This window comes from Stegostoma tigrinum, chromosome 8 (assembly GCF_030684315.1).
Source record: "Stegostoma tigrinum isolate sSteTig4 chromosome 8, sSteTig4.hap1, whole genome shotgun sequence".
NCBI lineage: Eukaryota > Metazoa > Chordata > Chondrichthyes > Orectolobiformes > Stegostomatidae > Stegostoma > Stegostoma tigrinum.
The window spans coordinates 47690268-47715174 of record NC_081361.1 but is presented as its reverse complement, the minus strand read 5'-3'; the positions used below and the strand labels follow the sequence as shown (position 1 = coordinate 47715174).

Here is a 24907-nt window from a genome sequence, read left to right as displayed (position 1 = left end):
GTTCAATCAGGGAATAATGAATACTTTATCCTGAATCTTCCCAGCAAACCTGATGAGTTGTGAACGTGATGTGTTCAGATATAGGTTTCTACTTAAAAAGTTGCTATAGTTCTACCAGACTCCTTCATTAGAGAGAAGTTACTGGTGATGGTTTAGTCTGAAGGCCACCAGCCTCGGACAAGGGAAGAGGTTGAGAAGGAGAGTTCTTCATGGTAACTTCATCTGATGCATGAATTGAACCCATGCTGTTGTCATCACCAAACAGACAGTCAAGCCAACTGAACTAACCAACACTACTTTGCTTATAAGCCACCACAAAGCAAGCAAGCTAATCACAGGATTACCAGCAGGAGTAGTGTTAGTCCTTATGCAGAGGAATATTGGCATATGGGAATGGGCCTAAAAATGAGGAATACTTGAAAAGGTATTACATTTGTGGCTGAACTACCGTGGACTCCTATGCAATTATATTTAAACGAAAAGATGTATTTAATAACATTGTTCTAATTATTTAAATTGATGTCAGAAAAAAGGGACTTGTTTTTAAGACCTTTTTAAACTTTACTCCAATTATCACAAGTAATGGGAACCTTACCTCCAAATTACTCCTTGCCTTCTTCAAAACATCATGTGTTCTTGTTACTGAAAGAAATATTGCAGATGTTAGCAGATTCTGATCACTAGAAAACAAATCAACTAACTGCTAATCGTACTTAATTGGAAAAGAAATTTCCTACCTTGATCCCCCGTGAATTTGCTCTCCTTAAGTTAGTAACTCAGCAAGTTCTACACAAAGCAGGGACTTTCCTCCCTCCGATATCTCATGAGAATTACTGGTCTTCATGGGTTTTACCTAAATCATGAATATTAATAGGCTACAAAAACACGTAGCACATGGGGAGTAAAAAGGGAAAGTCTTCTCGTGGTCACCTGGTACACACCATTTCCACCAGTAGTTGCTGTTCCGTGATGGGAGCAAGAATTATGTCTGCTTTTGTTAACTCAATAACCTAGGTTGGGGTGGCTTTGTTGGTTGTATAAAATGAGTGGAGAAATATATTAGTTTACCATAAAATGGCTTTTATTAGGTAACAGCACAGAGGCATAAAAAACAGCCATTTCAGTTGTTTATCAAATCCACAGCTTTGGTCTATGTGAATTGGACAGTGCTTTTCTAACCTGACAGACTGGCAGGTAAGCCAGTGGTAGTTTATTTTTTCCAATAAATTCCCTCCATGGGATTATAATCAGTATTACATTTTTGATCTCAAGTATGTTGGGTCACTGAAAAAGAGAGTGCGATTCTTCAGTAACTGAGGTCGTCGTTTGGAAAGCCTGGAGACCATGAAATGTTAACTCCTCAGCAGGCATGAGATTTTCTTAAGTTCCACACAAGAAACCAGCCAGATAGACTTCACAGTCCTGGTGGAAAGTTCCAGAAAATGGCCATACCCAAGGATAATGTCAGTTTGTCACTGTTAAAGTTGTGCAGTATATTGTTGAGGTGGTCAGTTGTGATCACAGGACAAGGATTGATTGTGTTGCTAGGTGGGAGGAGGCAATGTCAGGGTGACATTACAGGGATAGAGATGTGTTGTAGACTAGCTTGTTGGATCTACAGGAAACATTTATGCACCTTCTGACCCAGAGATAGATCTACCTAATGGAATTGGCTGTATTCACCTCTGGCTTTCCCATGCCTGAGGAACCTATCAACTGCAAAATTACAAGCATGTAGCATTCTTAGAAAGGGTTTGCCCAGCAATGCTTCCTAAGAGTGGATTGGTTACCTGCAAGACATTCCACATCTTAAAATTACATCGTGTTTAATACAAGGCAGATTGGGTTCCTTCCTCAGATTTTTAATGTTTTAACTTGCCACCTGATTCAAATCCACCCACTTTGGGAGATAAAAGTTACTATTCTCAATTGTGCAGCCTTGTGAGGTGGCAGTAAACTTGGCACATTTCCTAAACAAAAGGGTCACAATTCTGTGCTCTCAATGGTGCCAAGTGTAGAGGAAGGAAGGGCATTGACATGTGCAGAATATTAGGGTTACTAGAACCCTGCTACATTTCAGTTGAGGTCTTTAAGTGACTGTTTAATGGCCACGTAAAGGCCTCATCCCACCGCTGCTGGAAATGACCCTGCTACAGCCAGACCTATTGCCATATGGTGTGCACAGCAGCTGAGACACTGTGGACATGTGGGTGCCTGGATCAAAGGCACTAGGCAAGTGATTGAGAAAATGGACGTTAGAAATTGGGGTTGTGTTACTGGAAGCTACCCCTCTACACTTGCTACCGATTCTACTTACCCTATTTCTTGCCATGACCACTACTTCTTGAACCCTCCCCTGACATTATCCACATGGGCATAGGTTAATTTGATTCTGGGAGTCTGAAAAAATGTCCTTCTGAAAGCAGCCACTGCTTCACCTGTAGAATGTCTGAGCATGAATAAGCAAGAGCTTTGACCTTGGGGTCTTACTTCCAGGAGGAGGCCTACCAGTGTCCTCACCACTGACTGTGGTTTGGTAGGCCTCCCTATGATCATACAACACAGGTCCTTCTGGCTCTCCAGGTGGCAGGTGGGTCCTCACTGCCGAAACATGATTACACCCAAGGATCAGATTCACAAAAAGGTTAGAGAGAACTTACATTCACTTTCCATTGGTGTAAAAATGGCATTTCAACATGTTGAAGGGCTTAAGAGACACCAATTTGTCAAATGAATTTGCTTTTCTGCTGTTTATCCATCTACTATAAGACAACATTAACTATGGATTTCACATACGCTGGTTGACAATAAACTGTTCCATTCCTTCCTTCACTTGATTTGTGGCTTTCAGCCGACTGATCGCATTCTGTAGCAGGCTTTCCTGTTCTGTTATCTTATTTCTCAGCCTGTAAATCTCTTCTTTCATTGACAGCTCCTGTAATAACCACAGTAACCAAATTTAAACCACGTTGTCAACAATAATGCCATGAGATACCATATAATGCAATGCTAGTTTTACTTCCGAGTGGATGTTACAACTAGCAAGAGTAAGGTCTTGCATTTATATTACTTTTCATCTGGAGATGTTCCAGTGCACTTTACAACCAATAGAACAATAATGTAAAGAACATGGTGGACAAAAACACACAGCAAGTTCCCACAAATGCTAGTCTTACAGTGACAAGATTGTGGAAAGCCTGTAGCACGTCAAATCTGATTTAAGAAAAGGTTAGAAGGCACATTTTTAAAGAGAGATTCTGACTGTTTGGTGAATAAACCAATCTTATAACACTGCATTGTGTTGTACATCATTTAAAATGGACGTTGCCTGAGGTCAAATCTTAAACAGGCATAGACCTGTTTGGGGCAAAGGGCCTGTCTCCATGCAGTAGGATTCTACGACTTTAGGTGTAGGCCATTGGTTGCTTGAGCCTGTTCTGTCAAGGCCGATCTGATTGTAGCCTTAACTCTTACTTGCCTGTCCACCAGCAGTGACATGAACATTTTACCTTTTGGTTGTTCTGCATAGCACCGTCTGGATTTGGTAAAGCAGCTCTCCAGAACATCTTCAGTAAGGAACAAGTTTCATCCAGGATCTGACGCAAAGTGTTAGTGTTGGAGAACAGCTGCTTTACAGTCTGATGATCCAAATGCTGCCACATTAAATCAGATAAGAAGGATAACCATGAGGAGTGTCAGTTCTTAAACGTGTATATCTCACCCAATGTACTCAGACTAAGAACACATTATGCTCCCTTTCCTCATAAAATGTTAAGGAACATTAATATTTCAATAGATAAATGTACCAGTTGATACACTACCAAGTTATATGAAGGCATAAGCTTGATATTCGCACTTGCCACACTGTACAGATTCTATTCTATTCTATTGTAGCTCCAGGAGCACAGAAACCATTATGTTTTATAAAATATCTGATCTAAAATATCTTCAGCTATTCCTATAACAGCAATTCCATTCTCAACAGTGTATTTATCCAATATCTATTTGAAAGAATAAATTGACAGTGTAGTGATTGGAACAAAGTCAGCCAGGTGGACCTTGCAGAATGAGGCTGTTTGATCCCTGATTGGGGCTGTTAATCTATACAGTAGTGTCAGGGGTTCTGTTCACTCTAGCAGCCAGCTCTGAGCTAACTGGTTCAGTATCATGTACTATGCACATGTAAATAAAAGGATGACTTTGTGATGGGATATCGGCTTTTGTGAAGTTATTTCACACAGCAACAGCTATTTTGTCTGAACTTCAATGCAAATCCTGCCTTTACACCACTGGAATATTAATGATAAACATCCATTACTGCTTTCACAGACCAATGGAATGTGGGAAGAGACAGCTGAAAATTAAAGTCCACTACTCAGTTGTTTACATTAACTTCATCTGCTGGTTCACTGTTTTCAATGGTAGCATGGTGGCCCAGTGGTTAGCACTGCTGCTTCACAGCACCAAAGACCCGGGTTTGACTGTAGCCTCGGGTGACTGGCTGAGGAGTTTGCAATTTCTCCCCATGTCTGCATGGATTTCACACTGTAAGGATTGCAATGATAGTGATGCCTTAATTGTCCAATGCATTTAGCAATAATGTGATAAGCAATTTCAAGTCTTCCTCATCTTACCTTGGATCCACTGATTTCCAGAAAAGCAGCATTAACACAGGATTGGACAATAGACTCCATTCTCTGAACCAATATTCTGCCCTCCAAGATCTGCTGTTGAACTGCATTGTAGTCATCAATGTGACCAATCACATGATGGCCATTCTTCTTGGCAAACTCATCATCTATTCCAGAACATGAGGCCTGGCTCATGGAATCACTGAAATAACCATCTAAAAATGGGAGTTAAAAAAAGTACAAAGACTTCAGCTCAATTATTTAAATATTACAAGAGTTGAAAAATTTTTGTAATAATCAAACAATTAACTTAAAATAGCCCTCAGAAATTTCACCCTAACAGAAACCAGTTAACAAAAACAGTGCAGTGATGAATGTTCAAACAGGACTGTTAATGTTTCTCTCTTCCCAAGAGAAAAGCTGAGATCTGTCACTCATCTCTGAAGAGCATATCTCCAAGCCAGGGACTGGCACTTCCACCTCCCACCTTGATCCTAATGACTTGCTAGCTGGGCTCTTTGTGGTCTAAGGCCAGATCTCTAGCATCTGCAGGGGACAACACAATGGCAACAGAGTATGGCTATCACTGGACTCAGATTTGCTATGCGATATGAATGAGTGAAGTCATCCTGCTGACAGGAATTATGAATTGAGTTGCACATGAAGTACATTTGTGTTTATTTTGATCTCCTATCTTCCCAATCAATAATAACACCATTACTTATATCCATTTAGTGTTAACTTAGAAACTCTTCCCAAAGAACTTCACAAGCATGGTATCAGATGAAGATGTTAAGTGCGAAAAGGAAGACGATGCAAGAAGGGGTGGTCAAGATGAATATCAAAGAATTCGATTTTAAAGACAGTTGTATACAAAGTAATTCAGATAGAGTTCTTTGGCCAAGAGTGTTTTAGAGTATCCCAAATAAGTGGTTGAAAGGTCTTACTGTCAATTATAAGGCCAAGATCAGAGTTGGATCAGATAATGGGAGGCTACAGACATATGGCAATTAAACATAAGATAACAATTTTAAATTGAAGTTTGGAAGGTCTGCAAATGACAGGATGGATGACTTGGAATTCTAATGAGGGTTGTGATATGGGCATAATTTGAATGCTGTGATTTTTATGTACTGGAAAATGGGATTGCTTAGAAGAATGGGATAGTGGTTTCATCAGAATTCATCTCAGCATTTTGTTAACCCTAGTTTTGTTTCTGAGTTGCAGAACAGCTGTCTCAAGAGAATATACTTCATCATGAAGTTCTGGAGAAGCTCTGTTCATTGCTGCAGTGATAAGCATATTCGAGGTCCACAGCATGCACTGACAGCTCAAGTGAGCAGAGTTCTCAACTTTTACATGCAATATTTATTCTGGAGAGCTACATTTAACTTTTGGCTGAACCGCCCGTTCCTTACAAGCATTTCCATAACAGATGTCTTCTTTGTCAGGATCATTGAGTTAAAAACACAAACATAGAGAATGTTCAGCACAGAATTGAACCGTTTGGCTAGTTAGGCCTGAAAATGGACTGACCATTCACACCTTCTAACTTCTGGTCTATAGCTCCATTGGTTACGGTACTTGAAGTGTAAATCTTCCAAATATTTTGAAAAGCAGTGAGGGTGCTAGTCTCTCCCATCCTTTCAGCATTGAGTTCCAGACTCTCATACGGTCAGGTGAAAAAGAATCTTCAACTGCCAACTTTCCCTCATCTTTTCGTAATTAAATAAAATCAATAGTCCTTGCAATTGATCTGTTAGGCAAAATTGATTGTTCCTATCCACATTATTTAGGTACATCATAATTTTATACACCTCTGTTAAATCTTTCTGCCTCATCCATTCCAAAGAAAGCGCAGCGAAAATGTTCCTTTCCTGGCAATGTGCTTGTAAATCTGTTCTGTCTCCTCTCTGGCACAATCACTTCCAGAATTGCTCTCAGAACTCTTGATCTGACCTAACTTGTACTTTGTTTAGTTCTGCAATAATCTTTTAAAACTTTTAATCTCTGCCTTAAACACGAAACAAAACTATCCTCTATATCGTCTTAACCACATTAATCTATTTGTTCTATTTCATGGATCTGTGGACATGTATTCTAAGGTCTCTGCTCCTCTATACTTTTCAGCATCCTCCCATCTATTGTGCTTCTTTGCCTAATTTAATCCCCTAAATGCACGATCTCACATTTCTCTCACATAGAGAATAGCATTTCCCATTTTCTGCCCACCTGGCCAGTTCACTGAGATCTTCTTGCAGTCTATATTTTTCCTCTATCACTTTCAACCAGTCAATGTTTGCATCATCTACAAACTTCTTAGTCATGCTCTACGTCACTAATGTATAACACGAACGACAAGAAACCCCGTCATAATTCGAAACGAAACAGTCTTCCAGTCACAAAAAACAAGATGTTGACCTTTGCTTTCTGCCATTTAAGTCAATTTTGGCTTGCTACTTGTGTTTTGAGCAAATGTGTTCTCACATTTCAGAGCAGTCTGCCATGTGGAACTTTGCCAAGGCTTTGCCAAAATCCATGTCGACTATATCGAACATTCTCATCAAGCCCATTAAAGGCAGGAAAAGCATGGAAATGGGAACAGCACTTTGGACTAACGAAGCAGGAAAGCATCTTGACAACTTTTAACATATCACGCGTAAGCTGTGGCTTTTGTTGTCAATAAGTTTAAATTCTGAACCAAGCCAGACTCAGATAGGACACCATCCAAAATGCATAAAGCAGAGATTTTTCAAAAAGTTTTGACAGATTAAAGAGCAAATGCCTCTTCCCAGACTTTCTGGAATAAAATCCTTGCTCTGTATAGTTTACAAGCCAGTTGACAAGTATAACTCGAGTATCCCAGGATATGCAGTCTTTCATTCAATTGACTGATTTCATTGAATTGACTGATTTGCTTGAATCCCCCTTAAAGCCACAAGTGTTCACAGTTGGTCTTGCAATTTTGTCTGGCTGTCCCCTGAACTGAGTGAACTCTACTCTAACATTGGCACATTTTGGATCAGTAACCTCTACCAATAACCCTTCCATCTGCCACACAGAATCCCAGTTGTGTTTGAGCTCCAGGATTTTGACTCCACAACTAAGGGGAAATGTTTCTCTCTACCCAACCTGTTTGTGCTCCTCAGAACTTTAAACATCTCATCCAGATTTCCCCCTCAGCCTTCCCTGCTGTAAGGAAAACAACCCCAGTGTACCTTGTCTCTTTTCATAGCTGAATTGCTCCAGCCCAGGCAGCATCCTGGTGAATCCCTTCTGCATCCTCTCAAATGCAATCACATTGTTCCTACAATGTACCAACCAGAACTGCACTCAGTACTCCAGCTGTGGCCTAACTAATATACAACTCTAACATAACTGCTTGTTCTTATAATAAAGGCCCATATCTTTTCTCCTCTATACAGGTATCCTATATGCCTTCTTAACAACCTCTTAACTATCTTGCTATCTTCAGGGATCACGGACATGCAGATCGAGGTCCCTATGATCCACAGTACTTCCTAGGGTCCTAACATGCAACATGTACGCTCCTGCCTTTTTGGTCCTCCCAAAATGCAAAACCTCATATTTTTCAGGATTAAATTCCAATTACCACTCATCAGCCCATCTATATCAAAGCAGACAAAGGCTTTCCTCCTTCCTATATAAGTTGCATTGAGGTTGTACAGGAAATTGGTGAGGTGTCTTCTGAGTTGTGTCCAGTTCTGGTCATCCTGTAATACGACTAATATTAAGCTAGTGAGGGTTCAGAAGAGATTTACCAGGACGCTGCTGGATATGGAAAGTTTGAGTTATAAAGGAAGGCTGGATAGGCTGGAACATTTTTCCACTGGACCGTAGGAGGTTGAGAGGTGACCTTATGGAGGTTGTAAAATCATGAGGGATACAGATAGGGTTAATGGTACGTGTCTTAGGATGGGGGAGTTTAAAGACTAGTGAACATATTTTTAAGGTGAGCGAAGAGGGATTTTAAAAAAAGACATGGTTTTTTTTAAACACAGAGGGTGGTTCACATGTGGAATGAACTTCCTGAGGAAGTGGTGGATGTGGACACAGTTACAACGTTTATAAGACATTTTGGTAAGTACTTGAACAGAAATGTCTAGAGGGATACAGGCCAGGAGCAGGCAGGTGGATTTGTTTAGTTTCGGATTATGTTTGCCATGGACTGGTTGGATCAAAGGGTCTGTTTTTTGCTGTTTGACCCTATAACCAGGACTTTGCAGGGTCAACATGGCCAAGTTTTGGCAGTTTCTGATGCCAGGTGATAGCTTCCTTTTCAACCAGGTAAAGACAGCAGATTTTGCTAATGATTAGACTTTTCATCTAAGTTTTTAAAACAAAATCCAAATTCCACATCTACCGTGATGGGCTACATATATGGATCCACAGAGCATTACCTCGTCTTTGGATTTCTAGCCTAGCAACTATACAACAATATGATCACCTCCCCATTACTGTGCTGTATTACTCACAACTTCATTTTGGTTTTCAGCCCCCGAACTAAGTAAGAGCTCCATGTTATTTATATAGTTTTGTGCAGATCTCTTAATATGAAACTGGTAGAAATAATGGAGGGATAACACAGTACATGAAGACATTCTGATAAAACTCAGGTGGAATGGAGCTGCTGTTGGGCTGGGGATCAAACTAGTTTTGATGGAGAAAGGCTGAAACTCTTTGCAAGAGAGACAGAAGTTTAAAGGATTTTTGTGACTCAAATTAATCACTCCTGTTTCGGTGAGTTACTGAGAAATTTGTTGGATCTGTTTTCATTGTATTGACAATCTGATGTGCAGTTTTCTTGTTAATTTGTGTTTACCTCATGTTCATTCTGGACGTTAAGAGTAGAAGGTGTGTATATATTTTGCTTAATGAAGTTGTAAAATTTATTTTTATTAGCTTAAATCTATGGAATCTTGTAATTTTATTTTCTAAGTAATTAACCAAGATTTCAAGCTTTATCAGCAAACAAAACGGTAACCAGTCCTTAACCAGGCTGTGACATCCAGTATCAGAACAGCATTAAAAAAAGTGCTTCCATACTCTAAAATCCACAAGATGACTTCCATCTCAGCCGCAAGTGTAATTTGAGTCCATGCCATGTTAAAGTGCAGATATTTCCATTTTCTCATACTCTCATCTTGTTAGTATTGTTGAAATGAGCTACTTCAGTATCAGTGGCAGCCTCCTAGGATCGTAACAGAACTAAATCCCATTCTATCAGACATCAGCCATAGAATGATCACACCACAAAGGGAGGTCACCAAGGTCATCAAGCTTGCTCTCTTCAAAGAGAATTTAGCTAGTCCCACTCCCCTGCCATATTCCTGGAGTACTGCAACAATCTTCCTCCAGATGACTAACCAATTCTCTTTTGAAAGCTCAACTTTCCTACCTCCAGTATTATTTTAGGCACCATATATCATAATTAGCTACATAATGAGAGGCTTGCTATGTTGTCTTTGAGTTTATATTTTTAGCCAATTACTTTAAATTGGTGTCTTCTGGTTCTCCACCCCTATGCTGATAGGACAGACACTTTCTATCGACTCTAAATACTCCAATCAAATCTTCACTTAACCTTCACTTTTGAAAACAGCCTCAGCTTCCACAATTTATCTTTTGACCGAAGTGCCTCATCCCCAGAACCATCGTTGCAAATCCTTCCTGCTCTTGTCTAAAACCTTCACACCTTTCCCCGTGTAGTGCCTGAAATCAGACACAGCACTTCATCATAAGTTAAATTAGTGTTTGACAGAGGTTCATCATAATTTCCTTGTTTTTGATACTGTCTGTCTTTATTTCTACAGCCCAGTGTCCCATACACCTTTGTAATCACTTTTCAACAATCCCTGCTTCCTTCAGTGATTTACGTACATGTCCCAGGTTTCTCTTTCTTGCGCCCTCTTCAGAATTGTAACCTATTTTTCATATTGCTTTTTCTTGCTTTTCCATCCAAAGCAAGGAAGGAGGTTGGAAGGAAACAAGTGAAGCTATAGAAGAAACTTTAGTTAATTGAAGGATAGGAAACAATGACAAATAAAGCTGTATACTCACCATGTTGGTGTGATGTGTCTTCCATATTAAAATCCTCCATTGATGAAGTTGCCTTTGAGTGCAACTGGAATGGCGAGAACAAGCCAGTGTCTCGAACAGGTGGTGATGGCACACAATCTGTAAAGGAGTATAAATGTAAAGGGGAAAAGCTATGGTTAAGTTTAATCTTAAAAGAACAGTATTAACAGACAGCAGCTCTTTCTCAGGATGGCAGAGCATTACTAGTGATATACTGCAAGAATCAATGTTTGGTTCCACTACTGTTCACAATCTATACAAATGATTTGGATGTGGGACCAACTGTAATTTTTTCAAATTTGCTGATGACACCAAATCATTTTCCAACTTGAATATGATTGTTTAACTTGTCCTGATCTTTTATGCTCAAAAAGTCTTGAGGCCAACTACAGAATAACCACTGTTGGTAAAGGATATTTGCAGATTAGCAGAGACAGCGACACTTGCAGCTCCTCTTCAGAGGAAACATACTTCAAATTTTTTAAACCTTCACAAATGTAACCCTTGCACACTAGGTGCAAGATATTCAGGTATAACACGCTAATAAATAATGGCAAAATATGCCATTGTGGCCTTGCAAGGTACAACTGTACAATTTTTCTGGCACTTCTCTTCATCTTTAACAAACTAGGACCAAATTGAGAGACCAATTGAAAAGCTACAATTTTTTCAAGATTGTCCAATGGAGTCAAACCCATTAAGAGTACAAAGTTGATAAGTGTGTTTCTCTCAGAGTTTGTTGGTGGTAACTCAGTTAAGCACAAAGTACTTTGAAACTTTCCACTTCAATTAGTAACTGAGGAGAATTGGTTTTGTTTAAAAAAAAGCAAAAAACTGAACACATTCCATAACGAATCTTAAGGATTTCCATAATCAGATGCTTTAAACTCTGTTCCATTTCATCCACACTCCTGCCTTTCACTAGGTCACCAAAATACTTCTCATTGCATTGACTTCAATTTCAATCTATTTATCCACTGTATTACTAGTTATCTCACCCTGGAACATCTGTTTACTGTTGCCATGTTCACTCGATGATGCATGTTTTATGTTAAGACTGGCTGGTCGATGTTCATCCATCTGTTCTTTCAGCTGTTTCCGTAAGCAGCCATTAGTTTGGATACTGTGCTCCAGCTGAATCCGAAGGCCTCTGATTTGGGTCAGGAAGTCACGGATGTCACCATGGTTCTGAACACTTCCAGAGTAAACTGTAAGGGAAAAAAACAACTTTTAAAAATTGTGATCTTAACCCTGATTTCCTTAACTTATTTCTCTATATCTGGAAATGCCACGTTAGCTGAGATTTTGTGTTTGATGAACAATTATTAACACCTTATTTTCCAAATGCAGAAAACAATATTGACACAGCAATGTGTTTATAATCTGGAATACAATGCCTGAAAGGATGGTAGAAGTAAATTTAGTTTCCAATGGGAATTAGATAAATATGAGAGGGGAAAACATTTGCAGAGCTACCAAGCAGAGACTGAGACTAGTTAAACTTCTCTTGCACATCTGTTATAGGCTTGACAGGCTATAATCATTTTATGATTGTATGATATGAATTTAGAAATCTAGAATTAGCTCTCACTAGCTTTTCATAATAGTGGAACTGAAGGAATGAAAATATGGATACAGCCTTCCTAGCTGATAAGCTGAAACACTTCCTACCTTGGAAAGGTTTCTTCTTGCTGTACAGCCTCTCATACACTTGAATCTCAGACTGGAGAGAATGAAGTAGCTGATGACTTTCATTTAATTGCTGTTGTAGCATGGTGATCTCCTGCAAAAGCCTAGGCAGATGGACAAAGCAGGTAAGACATATGAGGAAGAACAGGGTTGACCCAACTTGAAAAACTGCTCTTGGGGCAAGATTTCCTCCATGCCTTCTCTGAAGCAAAACTATAAATATTGTTCTGAAATGGGATACAACTTTGCCCACAATGCACACTCTTTACCACCTTATTGATCACAAATCTAAGACAGTTTCAATGAGATCATCAAATCCCCAGTGACAAATTGAGCGAGTCCCTGGTTTGGAAATGGAATTCACTGAAGGATCATATCACGTCAGCTTGTTTAACTTTGCCAATGTCATTCTACCATTCTGCTTCAATGTATGTATAGCACATAAGTACCAATGTATGGTCCATAACAAATGATGAATGTCACTTGGCTTTGCTTTCTTATCACAGCCAGTACGTGGAGGCATCGCGCAAGTATAGAACAGGTATATGAAGGCAAAGCTCTCTCTACCCTCCAGCAATCAGCTTCGATTCCAATCTTAGAATATAAAATACCAATTCAATTCTACGCACTGCCTATTGTTACCTTCACATATTTGTAAACCATAGGTGCAAATTCTGTAAAATGGACTCATATCCACTACGGATTAGATGTAAGCTATTCAAATGCAATTTACTTAACATCTGTAAAATTTGTGGCTTTGTGTGCCCATTATCTGTACAGAATTCAAATGTATAACCTGCACTTGAAGTACACGGTCAACATTGAATTCCCTCAAACAGCTCACCTAAAATCAGAAATACACAGGACATTTTTTAAAAAATATTCATTCAAGGGATGTGGGTGTCACTGGCGAGGCCACCATTTATTGCCCATTCCTAATTGCCCAGAGGGCAGTTCAAAGTCGACCACATTACAGTCAGTCTGGAGTCACATGCAGGCCAGACAGCAGGTTCCTTCCCCAAAAAACACTTGGGAACTAAATGGGGTTTTCAGGCAATCAACAATGCCAGTAAACAATTTTTGAGGAACTCAAAAAGCTGGATGGATTGCAAAAGTGAAATCCAGTTCTGTGTAATACAAATTCTTGTTGGAGCTGGCCTGTATAAATTAGAAAAATAGAAAATTGGTTTCAGTACCTTTTGTTTTTGTTTTGGCTGCATTGCTGTTCCTCTCTGAGCTGCAGTGCTTCCTCCTGTCTGTCCCTGACTTCAGTCTGCAATCTGTTTTTCTCTTCTCTCCACCGATCCAGCTCTGTCTCCAAGAGCTTATATCTAGTTCGCGTTGCTAACAGACTCTCCTTCAGTTGCTCCATTTCTTTGGCCTGTTCTTTGGAATTAAAAATAAAAACAACTCATGTTATTTTCCTTGATTGGCAATGTTAAGTATTAATTGTACATCAGTTATAAAGATTGCATGTAAAAGTTGCAAATTTTTACCTTTTAACCAAAAACAAAAATAACTTGCATTGGTAGTACAGAAAAAAAATTTCTTGCTGCTTCACTAAGGTTTAAGAAAAATCTACCCCAAGTCAAGGATGAGGATTAGGGAGTTTGTCTCAAAGCCTGATCAAGTGGTAGGTTTTAAGGAGAATCTGAAACGAACCAAGTGAAATGAAGAGATGAAGAGGTATATAGTACATAGTGGCATCCAATTACAATGACCTCTACTACCTAGGAAGACAAGGGCAGCAGATGCATATGACTACCGCCCTCTGCAAGCTCTCCTCCAAGGCAAATACAGTGGCTTTTTTTTTCACTGGATGCAAGTATTGTAGTCTTGGCCAGCATTTATACCCATCCCTAACTGCACTGGAGGTAGTGGCGGCAGATTACTTGCTTGAACGGCTACAGTCCACGTAGTGTAGATACATCCACAGTGCTGTTAGGAACAGAATTTCAGGATATGGAATAGTATTGGTGAAGATAAGTTACTTTTTTTCCAAGTCAGGATGTTGCTTGGCTTGGTAGGAAACTTTTAGGTAGTGCTGACATGCATTTGCTACCCTTGTCCTTCTGTGTAGTAGAGGTCATGGTTTTGGAAGGTAGGTAACTGTTTAAGGAGCTTTGCTTTATCACTACAGTATATTTCAGACTATATAGACTGCTGTCACTGTAATCAGTGATAAAGGGACTGAATATTGAGTGTGATGGATAGAATGCCAATTAATTGGGTTGTTTTGTCTTGGATGGTGTTGAGTTTCTTCAGTACTGTTGGAGCTGTACTCATCCAGGCAAGTGGACTGTATTCCTTTACACTTCTGACTTATGTCTGATAGATAGGCTTTGAGGATAACAGTTTAGTGATTTAAAACTCTCTTACTGTTCTTTTACTGTCACTGGGTCAAAACCTTGGAATTCACTTCCTAACAGCATTATATGTGTACCTACACTTTTGTTTGCTTGCAAATTACATTTCCTACTGAGTATTTGCACTAGGTACAGCAACACTGGCCAGCACTCAACAATTGCTTAAGGTGTCTTTAAGACGTTCCTTAGCTTCTCCTCTGCTGACTGCATTAAGGCTGTAATTGTGGCATCAGCTCCTTATATGGGTTACACAATTTAAAAGTTAAGCATAGGATTTTCTAGCTTAATCCAATAATTACTAATTCCTCCCTTCCTTTGACACCAAATTTGTATCCTCAAATGACTTGCCTAACTGGGAATCTGACCATATCTCTTTTTGAATGCAAACCTAAATCCATGTAGATGTATCTCAGCAATAGAGGCAATGAGATGGAGAAACTTTCTTTCCAAGCTTCTATAACTCAGTACTACGGAAACAACATTTGTGCTGTTCATTTTCAAATGCTGGAGGTCAATCATCGCCAACGAAAAACAAGATTATTATTTAATATTTGAGGAAGACAAATCTACAGCTGTACCATACTAAGTATTTGTCTAAACAAATAGTTGTCTTAAACTAACTCCTTGGAATAACTGATGGCCTCATCGGCCTCTGGAGGAATGACTGGTACAGCTGAAAGACATAGTTACATCTAGTGGAGGATGAGAATATAGGTGGAGGATTCCTCCACAGATGGACAGAGCACAATGCCGCTAACATTGATGCCCCACAGTTCTTCAGGCTGTAATCATCAGTTTGTCTTTGTCAGTGTTCCTGTTTTTCACATGAGAAATTTCAAACAACTCTTAAGAACTGCTCATTTTATTGATCAACTAATCAGCCACCAAAATAATCTGTTGGAACAAGTGTTTTTAAAACACAGTATTTGAGACTGCTAATGGTGGGCTGCTAATTATTAAGAAAAGCAGGGATTCTTAGCTTTTCTTTAAAAGAGAAACTTTAACTGTGTTCAGTGTCTAACCCATGGGCACTTGAGAGAGCCGGCTCTGCAGAGTCAAGATCTCTTCTCTCATTTTTCTGTTCTCCTCTGACAGCTGAGTCATTTTTTCCAGTCCCTGGATGTAGATGTTGGTTGGAGCACCAGCTACAAGAAAATAAGGAGGACGGAATCAGAAACAAAATGCCAGGAGTGAAAAATTTGAATCAAGGGTTCCAAGTTCATCAGCATCTGACAAAGTGTTGAATGATTAGATGATCTCCCACTTTGTATCTACAAATTTTAAAGCTACAAAGTACTTTGGGTCGATTTGTTCCAATAGTCTGAGAGACTTTTTTTTGGGTGGGGGTTGGTTTGGGGTGGTGGTGGCTGGGGAGGAAATGGATGAACCTGCTTGGTCAGATAGCAGAATCTAGGGCCACATGTTACCAGCAGGTCTAGCTGTTGGCCAGCCACCCTATTAAGGATGTGCTCACCCCCACAAAGCTGCCATTCCATGGGTCCACAGTTCAGCTGCACCAACATTTACAAAGCCATTCTCATGCTGCTCCTGGAGAAAGTGGACACTTAGATGTGTACCGTTAGGCTGGGCCAATCACAGACAGGAGGAAGTTTCCAAGGAAGAATGACACTAATGCTACACTAGCAGCTATTGTATTCAGAAGCCCTCCGTACATCAAAAATGTCAAACTGAAGACTCAAGAACTCATTGGGAGACAGCTAGGGTTTGCCCATTCAGTATAAAGGGGCAGGTTTAGCGTGCTGATCTGCTGAACCTCGCATTTCAGCCACATTGCTGCAGCTGAACAACCTTTACCTGTTACACACTCTCCCACCCAGATCGTTATCAACTCCTTTGTCTGTCCAACTGCTCTTCTCTTTCTTTGGGCTCTATCCTACCATGTTCTCCCTATCCCATCCCCCTCCCTATTTTCTGCATATAAGCCAACATTTTCCTAGCTACCGTCAGTTCTGAGGAAGGGTCACCAAACCCAAAATGTTAACTGTGATTTTTCTCTTCACAGAGAAGATGCTGAGCTATTCCACCAACTTCTGTTTTTGTTCCTGATTTACAGCATCTGCAGTTCTTTTGGTTTTTATGAGGTAAACATTAGGAATGAGCCTTCAGAATGAAAACTGAGGTGAGAATTACCCAAGCATCACACAGCTGTACTACCCGCTAGGTTGGTTCTGATACTGTTCCAGGAACATGAGGTATTTGGTCCCCGTTTGCTATTTTACACATGTTTTTCCTCAAACATTTTTAGGTAAGTTACTTTGTCAGCAAAATTACAACTATTAGAAGTAGAATGTTAAATGCCTGAATTCTGAGAGCACTTTACCATTTTCCATGGCTGCAGCAGCCAGACGCATTTCGAGTTGCTCCCTAAGTCGGTTGTTCGTTTGGATAGACTCCTCTAGGCGCTGTCGCATGGTACGAATCTCCCTAAGATGTTCTTCCAGCAACTCTGTACCTATGCTCAAAGAAGATAAAACAGTTGTAACAAAAGCACAATTCACATCTTATATATTATCATCAACAAGGTGCGGATCGCACTTCTAATTTTATTTCTCATTTCCATTTTTCTTTCTTTTATTGACTTGTCTTCTGCAAGCCATAGTGTCTGCCAGGGAACAATGCCAGATGCCTCCTGCTCAACAGTAATTTTTCAACAAAAGACTGCATGTAAACTGTGAGAGAGTGAGTGGGGAATGCATCACAAGCAAGTGCCCTTCAGATTTTTCCTATCCCTAGCCTTGACAATTATAGCATTGCTGCCACCAAAGTTAATTCATCAATCTGGGTGGATATGGATTCAACCCAGTAGGCATATACAGTGGCAAATACTGCCACAACGTAGTTTCAGTTATAGAACATAGAACAGTACAGCGCAGAACAGGCCCTTCGGCCCTCGATGTTGCGCCGACCTGTGGACTAATCTAAGCCCCTCCCCCTACACTATCCCATCATTATCCATATGCTTATCCAAGGACTGTTTAAATGCCCCTAATGTGGCTGAGTTAACTACATTGGCAGGCAGGGTGTTCCACGCCCTTACCACTCTCTGAGTAAAGAACCTGCCTCTTACATCAGTCTTAAATCTATCACCCCTCAATTTGTAGCTATGCCCCCTCATACAAGCTGAAGTCATCATCCTCCGAAAAAGACTCTCTGTCCACCCTATCTAATCCTCTGATCATCTTGTATGTCTCTATTAAAACCCCTCTTAGCCTTCTTCTCTCCAATGAGAACAGACCCAAGTCCCTCAGCCTTTCTTCATCAGGCCTTCGCTCCAGTCCAGGCAGCATACTGGTAAATCTCCTCTGCACCTTTTCCAATGCTTCCACATCCTTCCTGTAATGGGGCGACCAGAACTGCATGCAATATTCCAAATCAGGCCACTAGCGTTTTGTACAGTTGCAGCATGACATCACGGCAATGTTTGTCAGTGGATATGGAGGTGAGCATCACTTCTGTTCGGGGCAGGTCAGCTTTTCTTGCCTCTCAGCCGATTTCTTAGGGATGTACAAGGAACACAACAAATCGTCTGGCTGGGAGCAGGCAGAAAATCACCACCCGTGCCATTACCTTAAGGACTTGAAAGCTTTGACGCCATATTTATTAGGGGACCCAGAGATATTTGCTGACTGCAAGTCAAGGACATCACTCAGTTCTTGGAGAGGATGCCTACATAAATCTATCCAGGTCCTCCACTGATTGCCCTCATTGCCTTTTCACAGACGCATCCCCCACCTCCAGTCAGCCTCGGTGACCTGTGCACATGTCACTCCAGCCTCAATCCCGCAGTCATCCTGTGTCCCGTACAGCTTAAACTACAAACACCAGATTATAATCACAGCATGGAACAGGCAAACACTTCCCAAAGAGGACAAAACAGCATCTACTTACTCCACAGTCCAGCAACAAGTACAGCACCTTGTTTGCTGCACACTTTGCATACTGGGAAAGAGCAAAACATGCAGAATTTGCCCCCATAATGAGTCAGGGAAAAAAAAAATCAATCGTGTGGGCCACCAACAACCCCCACTGTCTCATACACGAAAGAGACAGGCGGACAGAATCTGAGAATTGTTGCTCCTCCCATCACAGAATCTGTCTCTCTTGTGCTGTTCCGATTACAGGATGTTTCTCATCTACGTTTGCACCTGACCTACTCTAATGGCTCTCTGATTGTAGAAAGGAAGCCTAGGTCCAAGTGGTGGACAATTATAGTTTTAATATGGAGTCAGGGGAACCATTCTGCCTCCATTCAAAGCCTAGTTTTTTTTCTTAAAAATCAACTTGTTGGCTTTATTTGTTAGCAATCCCTTTAAAGGAACACTAATTAATGTGCACAAGTGCAATTAGATGCCTTTCACTCACGAATATTGGTCAGACTAATTTTAAGAATTTGATAGCTGAAGTTTTAATAATTACAACAAAAAGCAATTACTTTTTTAGTATTAAAGAAAACCACTAAAAGGCACTTCACCGAGTTGCACAGAAATCTGATATTTCTCATTGCAAAAACATTCTTTAGTCATAAAAGATCATCTCTATGTTATGTACAAAGGTTTTAAATCAGCTCTGCACAATCTTTGCTCAGAACAAACAAATAAGACATTGGAATTTTGACATTTCTCACAGCTTCCCTGGAGTTGCAAAAAAAAGGGCATTTTTTTACTTATGCAGCAGGTCTTAGAACTGAACAGAGCCTTGTTATAAGTTTGGCAGAAAGACCTTAGAAGGTGGTCTTTCCCCACTGCACCTTAGCAGCAGCTCCCCAAGTATTATTCTGACCCTCAGCATGTTGCACCAAAGTCAGATACTGTTGGAGTAGTGATCTAAAGCAAAAAAAGGATTGTGGCGGGACAAAGCGAGGTATAAAGAACGGATGGCTTAGAGAATTTTAGACAATGGTATAGAATTCTAGACAAGTCATAATTCATGCCACATGTCTCCTACTCAAACAGTAATCTTTCACAAAAAGGGGGCATTTAAACTGCCTGCGAGTGTGGGACACATCACAGTAAGTACCCTTCTGATTTTTCCTCTCCTGAGCATATTTACAACAACCTGGTTGGGCATGATTTCAATCCAGTGGGTGAATATTGCCATAATGCAGTACCTTAGTGGCTGAAAACACAACTGTTAAAGGTGGGCAAAGGTAAGGAAAATATACAGAACACTGCAGTTGAAGAAATGTAGAACATAGGAATAGTTCTAGCACTGGAGGTGTTTATAGAAATAGAGAAACTGAGGCCATGAGAGCAATTAGACTGGATAACAACACTTCCTCATCGCTAGCCTTAAAAAAATACACCTCTACAAAATTGTACAATATCAGCACAAATCAGCAGTAACAAGTATTTATCATAGTGGCAATGCCACTGCATTAGAATTCCAGAGCTTCAAGCTCTAATATTCTGGAAATATGGATTTGAATTCCACCATGGTGTATGGTAAAATTTCAATTCAATAAAAAAAATCTGGAATTAAAAATTAATTTAATGATGATCATATATGTGACCACTGGCAATTGTCACAAAATAATGTGGCTCAGTAATATATCTTTTGGAGAAAAAAATCTGCTGTCCTTCACCTTTCAGGCCTACAAATGACATCAAACCCACTGCAATGTGGTTGACTCATATTTGCCCTGTGAAAGGACCTAACAAGCCATTCAATTCAATGGCAATTAGAAATTGGCAATAAATGCTGGCCTAACCAATTAGAAAGCAAATATTTCTTTACCTGCCATGTTCGTGCCTGATTGGTATCCTGATGATCCAGAGGACAAATCCCCAAGTGTACCAATTCTCAGTGGTCGATGAGTTGTTTCCCAGAGAGCACTATTGTCCAAATAACTATTAGTAGTTCGCAAGATCTCCTGCAAGTTGTTGGTATTGCTCAGCTGTTGGTGAAGTGCACTCTGTGACTGAGAGGCACAGCCAACCTTTCCTAAATGTGGAGACATACCAGTGCCTGTTCCAGAAAAGGTCATATCTGTAAGAGTTATTTTCAGTGGAAGTTCAGAAAGTTGAGAGACAGAAAAAGATAACAGAAGCAACAAATGTTCATCTTATTGACAATGAGTTACAAAGGTCCACGAAATGCAGAAAATAACTCAAACCATCATCTGGCCAATCATAAACACCAATTTGCAACATTAGCAGTTTTCTGTTATTGCACGTATACAACATGCAACTGTTGAAGGACCCCTTTGTCACCAGTACTAAGTGTATCATAAAAGAGTTTCCAAGAAGAACAAATTCCTTGGTTTCTTTCAAGAAATGTTGGATCTGGCAGCAGTTTGTTTCATTCCACAATGTCACCATATTCATATCTGCCTGCTCCTCATCACTCAACTCCATAGGCAACAATGAAAGCCTTTCAACAAAATATATTTTCGAAAATCATGCAATATAATTTGGCATTTTACCCATCTTATTGGTTTAATCAGAATGCAGCTTATACATGAAATGTTATAGGATCAACATTCTCATTAATGTTAGTTTGTTATGTTGTGCCAGAGATAAGAAGATACATCATTTGTACAAGCAAATAATGTTGGTTAGCAATTTTAAAGTTAATAGTAGTAGGTATTCATCATGCTGAGCAACGAATGTCTCTTGGACCCAAACAGAGCATTCAAAGCTGCAGTGAAAGGTTTTTGTGGTATTGTGTGAATCTATCACTAAAATATTCTGTATTTTGATCAGAGGCTCATCACTGTAGATGTAAAGCATCCCTTTGTGCATCTATTCAGTTAGTTAATTTTCTGGTGCAAGTTATTTGCATGGCACAAAATTGAAATAATAGGTTATAGCTATTTGCTTGACACCAAGCCTGCAATACTTTAGATTTAATCCTGTTTTGTTTGAATACCAACCCTTACATTTCTCAGGAAATTTCAATGCAATTTATGTCCTTAACAGGGTTTGAGATACAAGGGTAAATCCAATGTCCTCAACACTGAGCCAAACTCCAATGGAATGCTGATTAGAAAACTTAGTAGTGTAGTCTTAACCCCAGCCTGCTCCTCATTTGCCTGTGGAAATCTACTAGAGTCACAAGATTGTTGAATTTACTCTGTTGCTTTTTGCCACTTTTCTCCTTTCTCACATATAGGGAGGTATGATCATCCTGCAGTGCTAATAATTTTCCAAAGGATCATGACCTGAAAGTCAACTTTCCTGCTCCTCTAAGGCTGCCTGGCCTGCTGTTTTCCTCCAGCTCCATACTGTGTTATGTCTGACTCCAGCATCGGCAGTTCTCGCTATCTCTAACAATTGTGGATGTGTTCTATGGTTCCAGATGCCATACACACTTCACTCAATTAGCTCAATACTAAGAGTAGGCTGACTGTTCAGCTGTTGAGGGTGGTCCAGTTAATTTAGTCTTGTTGTTCCACGACATTTACATAAATATATACCAGTAGGAGTTACTGCTCAGTGTTTAGAACCGGGAATCCTATTTGATTTTTTTCCTACCCTGATATTGAGGCCAAATTTAATGTCACCATAACCACTTCAGCTATGCTAAACTTATTTAATACAGATCAGTGATTGAACCTCTGAGCTGAAATATAATTTAGAAGAAAAATGTAACAAATAAATGAAAAGTTAAAATACAAATTTTTTAGTGACCCAATTATGCCTCCACTTCATATCATGCTATTTTTCACATGCTCAATTATATAGATGGCATCCAAACAGAATATCAGGTAAAATTCTCACTTTCTCCCAGCTGTCTTTGCAACATTTGAAGTTCCTGCTGGACCTCGGCCAGGGAAAATGTTGAGGCTGTGGGGTAAGCTGGGCCAAAGGGCAAGCTTCTGAACTGACAAGGAAAGTCAGCACAATATGAAGCCTGACAGGTATTAGTGCTTGGTGTCACACTGCTGCAATAGAGGCCTATAGATTAACAGGAGAATTGAAAATAGAAATAAGATGAAAAATTATATTAAAGAAAATGAAACTTGAACATAAAACACCGTAAATGCAGAGACATTTTTAACCCTATTTCTTGTTATGGAGGATTTGGAATTACTAATTTATGGTTTAACTCTGTCTGTTCACCAAACCCTACTCATCAGTTTACATGACAGTGGTAGGTGACAATCTGAGAAAAAGATAGTTTGATAACTCAGGTCTCTGAAATGGTAATTGCGCAGAGATTAAAACATTAGTGAATTAGAAACTGCTTGTTTTACAAGGAAATGTTTCTTATCTCCTTCAAATTTCTCTCTTCCCCAAAAGCTCAAGTTACTGCTTGGATACACTCGAGGCACCTGCTGCTGTCTCATCGAATGGACATTCTTCATGTGTGAATCCAGACTGAGGATGAGGCAATGAGGGGCCAATCCAACCCGCATCCAATCTCTACACACAAACACTTCACAGCATGAGTTACTGGACAATGATTGGGATTGGAAACACAGGCTTACTTTTCTCTGCCCTAGACCAGGAACATTTGTAACAAAACCATTTCTCAAAATGATTCCATTCAGAGCAGGGGCCAAATCAGTATACTTTCAAACACCTTAGATTGGTTTGCATTGCACAGACTTAATCTTCCAACTGACCTTTATCAGTATGTGGTTTATTGGGGGTGCAAAGTGAGGGCTTTATTTTGTGTATTGTGACAGATAACGAACATTCATGTTTCTGCTGAGTTGCTCTTGAGAATGTGTTTGCTCTTCCGATTTAGAAAATGTTGCATTTATTTAGCCTTCTTAGTTGATATAAGACTGAACCTTCCACAGTGACTATATTTATAATCAAGTGGTATCCCATGGTGTTTTATTGAATGGGATTTGGTAACATATTTTACCTCCTTGAAGAAGATTGATGAACACTGGACTTCCAAGTCAAAGATGGTTTGGGCACAGATGTGATAAATTTCATTTCAGGTGTTGCAGAGTTGGAATCTGAACTCAAAATATCTGAATTTCCCGTATAGTACAACCAACCTATATATGCTGTGCAGCTACCAATGGATGCAATAATGCCAACCAACAGAGCTGCTCTGTTAATTTTACCTGTGTGGGAAAACACTTATGTCGGTCTTTGCAAGGGGATCTCCCAATTATCTAGTGTAATTACATACAATTTATGTTATTTCTCTGGGGTTTTCAGACTTTGCAACAGGTGGGCAAATAGGAAAGCTCCTGTAAATATTTAATTCAGACTTCATTAGAAGTTTGACGTGACAACGTGACTGAGAAGTGCAGAAAACAGCTCCAAACACATCCATTCATATTCAGATTATCTTCATGTTAAAAATCATGCAGTAATTGTCGATTACCAATATATTTCCCCAGAAAACAAGTAGCATCGAGTGGTTCTAATGCTGCACTGGGCCAACTCAGCATTCAACAATGGAGGTAGACTCAGAAGTTTCACCAAAACAGCTCCGAGAACAGTGCAACTTAAAAAAAAGGAAAAACTGGGCCTCTCTCCTACTTTATGTATTGAAGCCACTGTACTAAACTTAGTGCTCCAATTTAAGCTCAATCCATTGACCAGCCTCTAACCATACCTTTTTCTGACTTAACGGTGTCCGTACAGGGTTGCTGTAAGGGTGTGATGGTGGCACTGCCTTTTGGCTCATTTTCATGTGATGAAGCAGATGAGAGAGATGAATGTTGGGATGGATTTTCACAAGGACTTTGATGATCTGAGAAGAGTAAATGTTAATGTAGTGAGATGTCCCAGATACTACAACCACACAAATGTACACAATTATTTTTCTGACCCAAAATATTTACTGTTTTTTTGGTATTTCTTTTGAGCAGCTTTGTGCCAAATTTGCAACCCAGTTATGTAATATGAAATCAGTACTAAAAAGGCATTTTCATGAGGGTGTTTGATAAAGTAACTTACATGAGGTTTCTTAGAGAAAAAAAATCAGGCGTATGATACAAGAGAATGCCTAGCGGCATGGATAGAAAATTGAATGTCAGGAAAGACTGAGGTTAAACAGCTGCTGCTTGCTCTTCTTCTGATCTTTGTGTATATCCACATATTTAAAACTTTGGTTTAATAAACAGATCATTAAACATAGCTTTTGATGCAGAAGTGGGAAGTTTCACAAACATTGACAAGTAGTAAAAAGATT

General features: G+C 39.7%; 1 protein-coding gene across 17 annotated transcripts in view; it reads right to left on the bottom strand.

Annotated features, from left to right (window-relative positions):
- Window positions 1–24907, bottom strand: part of pde4dip (phosphodiesterase 4D interacting protein) — a 410955-nt gene that overhangs the window by 5750 nt on the left and 380298 nt on the right. For 11 of the 17 annotated variants that reach the window (XM_048539238.2, XM_048539241.2, XM_048539226.2 and 8 more), the window contains 13 exons: window positions 24329–24466; window positions 22525–22701; window positions 20540–20791; window positions 17127–17258; window positions 15808–15930; window positions 13616–13805; window positions 12402–12523; window positions 11729–11938; window positions 10713–10829; window positions 4635–4846; window positions 3510–3653; window positions 2797–2935; window positions 596–642 (listed from right to left, as the gene is read on the bottom strand). In XM_048539238.2, the coding sequence (XP_048395195.2) occupies window positions 596–642; window positions 2797–2935; window positions 3510–3653; window positions 4635–4846; window positions 10713–10829; window positions 11729–11938; window positions 12402–12523; window positions 13616–13805; window positions 15808–15930; window positions 17127–17258; window positions 20540–20791; window positions 22525–22701; window positions 24329–24466 (2003 nt within the window). The remainder of the gene's footprint in view (window positions 1–595; window positions 643–2796; window positions 2936–3509; window positions 3654–4634; window positions 4847–10712; window positions 10830–11728; window positions 11939–12401; window positions 12524–13615; window positions 13806–15807; window positions 15931–17126; window positions 17259–20539; window positions 20792–22524; window positions 22702–24328; window positions 24467–24907) is intronic. The other 6 variants (XM_048539227.2, XM_048539232.2, XM_048539235.2 and 3 more) reach the window with 6 other exon arrangements.